This window comes from Argentina silus (assembly GCF_951799395.1).
Source record: "Argentina silus genome assembly, chromosome: 4".
Lineage (NCBI taxonomy): Eukaryota > Metazoa > Chordata > Actinopteri > Argentiniformes > Argentinidae > Argentina > Argentina silus.
Window position 1 is genome coordinate 23,790,351 of NC_139658.1, and position 6,272 is coordinate 23,796,622.

General features: G+C 45.1%; 1 protein-coding gene across 1 annotated transcript in view; it reads left to right on the forward strand.

The window, feature by feature from the left end:
* Positions 1-267: 267 nt before the first annotated feature.
* The window catches only part of atp2b2 (ATPase plasma membrane Ca2+ transporting 2), a gene marked incomplete at both ends in the record, with an annotated part of 76,422 nt that continues 70,417 nt past the window's right edge, over positions 268-6,272 (forward strand). The window contains one exon of the mRNA XM_083668550.1: positions 268-292. Coding sequence (XP_083524676.1) covers positions 268-292 — 25 coding nt within the window. The remainder of the gene's footprint in view (positions 293-6,272) is intronic.

The following is a 6,272-nucleotide window of genomic DNA, read 5'->3' on the forward strand; positions in this document are numbered from 1 at the left end:
TTATTTAAAAAAAAATTATTTTCTACATTGTAGATTAATATTGAAGACATCAAAACTATGAAGGAACACATATGGAATTATGTAGTAAACAAAAAAGTGTTAAACAAACCAGAATATGGTTTTATATTTTAGATTCTTCAAAGTAGACACCTTTTGCTTTGATGACAGCTTTGCACACTCTTGGCAAGTTTCTGTCCAAACTTTTGACTGGTGCTGTAGATGTGTATATTACCTCAGAAGACACGGTGCTATTTCTGCTGCCGAGGCATGGCGTCGGAGCCTGATCCTGTGGGTGAGCTTCCTCTAGCTCAGAGCACCACAATAGCAGCTAGCTCACCACGGACCGTGGCAGCCATTGAACACATTCCCTCTCTAATAAGCTTCTGGGTCATATTCAGTTCACTGTCTGTCAAAGGCTTTTTGTAATAATGTGTGGTTGTCATAAACGAGACTGTGGTTTAGCTGGTCAATTATACTGTAGAGTGATTGTTTTGGCATTTCTGCTTCTCTCGGTACTGTATGCTGTGTTCTGTAATACAGCTGATGAAATACTGCGTTTTTATATTGCTATAAATCCAAAGTGTGTTTGATGGCGGTATGTTTAACTGGGCTGTGTGCTTTACAGTAGAACAGCTTGGCAGTGTTAAGTGCTGGACACAAGGTGTAAGTGACAAGTATTGACCAATGAAAGCCTTCACTGTGTCCTGTGGTGTTTACTTATACCATTGAATAGGTGGGGAGGAACCCCCAGATATGTTGTGCTTCCCCTAAAACTGTCATCCTTAAAAGGTCTCAAGGGAACATGTTGGTCATTGTAACCTTGATGAAGCTGATTTGGGGGGGCCTCTGCGCCTCTGCGCCTCTGCCCCACCTAGTGTGAGGGAAACACTGGGGGTGTACACCAGGGGAGGCTGGTGGAGGTAGAAATCGGAGGACGGGCTCATTGTAATGCATGGAACGGAATGAAGAACGGTATCAAACACGTGTGTTGAGACTGTTCCTGTCTAGTGTGTCAGGCTGACTCCTTTCCCCCTCCATGCATGGAAAATCAACGTCACTCACATGGCCTCTTTAAACACTCACAACAGCCACAACACGTGGTATTTGGGCTGCTCTTATAATGTGTGTGTATGTGTGTGTGTGTGTATGTGTGTATGTGTGGGTGTGTGCGTCTGTCTGTCTGTGTGTGTGTGTGTGTGTGTGTGTGCGTGTGTGTGGGTGGGAGAAAGAGAGAGAGAGAGAGAGAGAGAGAGGAGAATGGGGGAGGGAGACAGCGGAAAAATTAAGAGAACTGTGAGATTGTGGGTGCTGCAAAGCTGCAATAGAACATCGCAAAAAAATTATATATATATATTTTGCAACGTTATATATATATTTACTGCCTTTAGGACACTGGACCATTCCGGGTCCTGTCATGGCACAGAACCATAATGAAACAGGAGGCTATTCTGGGTCCTACCATGGCACAGAACCATAATGAAACAGGAGGCCATTCCGGGTCCTGCCATGGCACAGAACCATAGTGAAACTGGAGGTCATTCCGGGTCATGCCAGGGCACAGAACATTAATGAAACCGGAGGCCATTGCGGTGCTGTCATGGTAGTGTCCGTTTCCTGACAGGGCGTCAGAGTGAAGTGGCTATCCCCAAACAGAGGCGCACTTCTAATTCATCTGACAGCTCCCATTGGGGCAGGCTGATAGAGTGGTCCTAGAGAGGCAGGCAGCGTTCGTCTCCTGCAGGCGGTAGTATCTGTCTTCAGCTGCAAGGTCACCGAGAGGGTTCTCTGTCGGCTGAGGCTCTGATCAGACAGCTACACTACTGCAGTCTTCCTTTCTTCTCCCTGTCCTTCTCCTCCTCCCCTACTCTCCTCTCATCTCCTCTCTCCACTCCCCTGTCCTTTCCACCGCCCTCCCCTCCCCTCTCCTCCCCTCCCCTCCCCTCTCCTCCTCCTCTACTCTCCTCTAATGTCCTCTCATCTCATCTCATCTCCCCTCCCCTCCCCTCCCCTCTCCTCCCCTCTCCTCTCCTCTCCTCTCCTCTCCTCACCCCTCTTATCCTCCCCTCACCCCTCCATCTCCTCTCCTTTCCTCTCTTAAAAATCTTGATTGATCTATTATTGAGTATCGGCTCGACTTTAACACGGCGATCTCCCCGTTCGCCAAACGTTGCTGAACCTAATCAATTAGAACCAGAGTCAGTTGACCTAGCTCGTGCATTTCTAATGGAACAAGACCGTCGACTCCCTCTTCTGCTGGTCGGCTCTGAAAGAGACTGCAAATTGGACTGTGTGATTACGATAATTGGTTGTGAGATTACATAGCCTGCAGCCATACTTCTTTATTTTGAGTAATCCACCACTGCTTGGGCGCACGTGAAAACTTTGAACGTGTGAAACATGCCGCGTTCGGTGTTTGCAAGCGGTTGTTTGTGTTAAGAAAGCACAGCCAGTTCCTCCAACATGGTTGGACAGAGGGGCCGGCGCTGTTCCTCTCGGTCTGTGAGTCACTCTGGCTTGATTACATCTTATTAAGCCTGCCTGATGGCACGGCCCTAGCAGAGGAGGAGTCCTGACACAGAACTCGTCAACGACGACTTTGAAACGTTCGTCCTTTCCTTTTTTTGCCTGAACACAACAGTCGTCATCGGCCAAGTCAGCTTGATGTACTTATTGAAATGCACTAAGCATTCCATTCCAGAGGACTCTGTCCATTAGTACATTAAAACAGCCTGTCTTGACACAATACAGCAGGGTACACTAATGATAGCATTCCTACTGGTCACTGTCCAAAGGAATTAGGTCCACAATGACCTCAGTACAGCCCGACAATGACATCTTTTGAATTCAAACTAAAGTGATACTGTACTTCCACAGCAGGGGAGGCTGGTGGAGGCAGAAATTGGAGGACGGGCTCACTGTAATGCATGGAACGGAATGGGGAATGGTATCAAACACACATCATACCATTGTTTTGATACCATTCCTGATTCCATTCCATGCATTGCAATCAGGCCGTCCTCCGATTTCTACCTCCACCAGCCTCCCCTGTTCCACAGTAATGTCCTTAGGACCCTCCTAGGACCCTCTCCTATAGACATCCCCACGAGGTCTACGTCATCAAACCATCCCCACACGAAGAGACCTAATGTCCTTAAATGTTAGGACATTGTGCCATTGTGTCATGTTGACACGTTAACCCCGTCATGCCCACTCAGGATGTGATTCTTAATGGAAGACATTAACCATTGACAGGCTTGTGATGTGCAATAGGGGACATAGGAGGAGGGAGTTGAGGTGTTAACCACTGAGTGATGATCACCTGGTTGGAGATGATTGTCTCTGTAGGAAGAGGAGCCTTACGTGTTAACTGAAGCTTCGTCCCTGAGGGTCAGTTGGTTGAAGAGAGAATTGCACTGAGAGATGACCAGGATCATGGCAAGTACACTTCTCTTGTTTCTGAATGTTAGCTATAGGACTTGGGAATCTTCAGTATTACACGATTTTGGAATCTTCAGTATTCCAGAATTGTGGAATCGTCAGTATTCCGGGCACATTGTAGTTGCCTGTCTAGAATTCTCTGGCTGTGTAGGGAATACTGTTTTGACGGAGATATTGATTTAGGAAGTTCCTGTTCGCTTAGTCGACACACATCTATAGAATTGCTGCCATGGCTATTGATCTGATGATGTTATGATCATTTAAATACATTTCATGATTAGCTGTGACCATGGAGGTCATATTTAAGTTAGTATTGATAAGTGGATATTGATTTTAACTTCTCCATGTTTAAATGATGACAGATGGGCCTCCCATACAATGCAAACACAATGACATTCTTGGTACGAAGCATGGTTGTTTTTAGGTTGTTAAACGATCTGTTATGTGACAAGAGTTCACTGAGAGTTGTCGAGGATGAATTGAGTTGTTTTCTAACGTGGTTGGTTTGCTCTGTAAGGTCGGGGAGACATGCAAGGGTGTATTGATTGTGTTGGTTGTGTATGCAGCTCTACATTACAATGTCATGGGTGATATTGTTGTCAGGTTAATAAATCATTCTGTATGTGACTCTGAAAAGACCTCTCCTTTGTCATGTCTGAAGCCTGCCCTGGCACCTCACCGATGTAATATAATATCTAATAATACATGCCATTTAGCTGACGCTTTTATCCAAAGCGACTTACATTGCAGTGAGTGCATACATTTCAGTATATATGGTCCCAGTGGGAATCAAACCCACAACCTAAGCGTTGTTAGCGCCATGCTCTACCGACTGAGCCACAGAGGACCATACATGGAGCTGCGATGTGCACTTGATCCCAGACCTGCTCTCTTAGTCAATATACACTGTGTCCTTGGCCTGTCACGATTACACTACCCAATATGGGGAGGCTGGTGGAGGCAGAAATTGGAGGACGGGCTCATTGTAGTGCATGGAATGGAATGAGGAATGGTATCAAACACACATCATACCATTGTTTGATACCATTCCCGATTCCATTCCATGCATTACAACAAGCCCGTCCTCCGATTTCTACCTCCACCAGCCTCGTCTGTACTGTATGTTTTGGATTTGAAATTAAATTCCAGTCAAATATGTTTCTACATAATGTAATACATAAAACATGACTCAGAGGTAGCAGAATATTAGCCAGGAGGATTTCTCAGCTTTGTTCAAGGGAGTTTGAATACCAATGCTTTGTGTAGATTACTGTTGCATGCTCCTGTTAGGTCCACATTCAGTTCTGTCCAACTAAGACATCCATTCAGGAAGTTGCTATCTATTTACAGGATGTTGGTCAAACCTGCACAAGCACGTATTTTTAAAAAGACTGTCATGATATGATGTCATCTAAAGATCATTAGATGACATCATATTTTGAGTATGTATCATGACTCCTGACTACAACATCCAGCCTCCCAGCCTACCAGCCTCCCAGCCTCCCAGCCTACCAGCCTCCCAGCCTCCCAGCCTCCCAGCCTACCAGCCTCCCAGCCCTATCTGGTGCTGTGAAGCTCTACCGGGGGAGGCTGATGGAGGCAGAAATCGGAGGACGGGCTCATTGTAATGCATGGAATGGAATGAGAAACGGTATCAAACATGTGTGTTATGTGTGATACCATTCCTTCCTGTGTTTGACACCATTCCCCATTCCACTCCGTGCATTACGATGAGCCCGTCCTCCGATTCCTGCCTCCACCAGCCTCCCCTGAGCTCTCCTGACTCAGACAGTGTTAAAGGGCACAGGGTGTACCTCTGAATGTCACTCTGACTATATATTGAATGCAGACAGGAGCTGTCTGGCGTTTTGATGAAAACCTCAGACAGTGTTTAGACACCGTGTGGTTTTACCGTCGTAAAATGTGTATTTTATTTCTACCGGTCAGTGTGTTGTACAGTCACCACAGAGGGTTGAAAAACCGTAGCCTTTTATCCAGTCACATACGATCCTAGGACTACACCCTAGTTAGTAAACCCTGCACACAGTTTAGTAAAGCCTGTTTCTGGGCTCACTATTTAGTAAAACCTGTTTCTGGGCTCACTATTTAGTAAAACCTGTTTCTGGGCTCACTATTTAATAAAACCTGTTTCTGGGCTCACTATTTAATAAAACCTGTTTCTGGGATCACTATTTAGTAAAGCCTGTTTCTGGGATCACTATTTAGTAAAACCTGTTTCTGGGCTCACTATTTAGTAAAGCCTGTTTCTGGGCTCACTATTTAGTAAAGCCTGTTTCTGGGATCACTATTTAGTAAGACCTGTTTCTGGGCTCACTATTTAGTAAAACCTGTTTCTGGGCTCACTATTTAGTAAAACCTGTTTCTGGGATCACTATTTAGTAAGACCTGTTTCTGGGCTCACTATTTAGTAAAACCTGTTTCTGGGCTCACTATTTAGTAAGACCTGTTTCTGGGCTCACTATTTAGTAAGACCTGTTTCTGGGCTCACTATTTAGTAAAACCTGTTTCTCGGCTCACTATTTAGTAAGACCTGCTGTTTCCATGACGCATCGAGGCGCAGAGCCGTTAGGACCGGCTTTTGTTTGGTTTTCTTCACACAAACAGGCTTGACATTTCTAATATGTAAATAAGTGGAAGACGAAGCAAATGTTTACCTTACATTTTTAGCACTTTTATCTTCTTAGTATAGAACATGATCTGCTTGCTGATTAATTCATTAATGACTCTGATCATTACTTAGGAATATTTGAGAACAGGAAACTACAGTTTAGAGACAGCCACGGTAGGTTTACCAAGGCAATGCGTCTGACTCT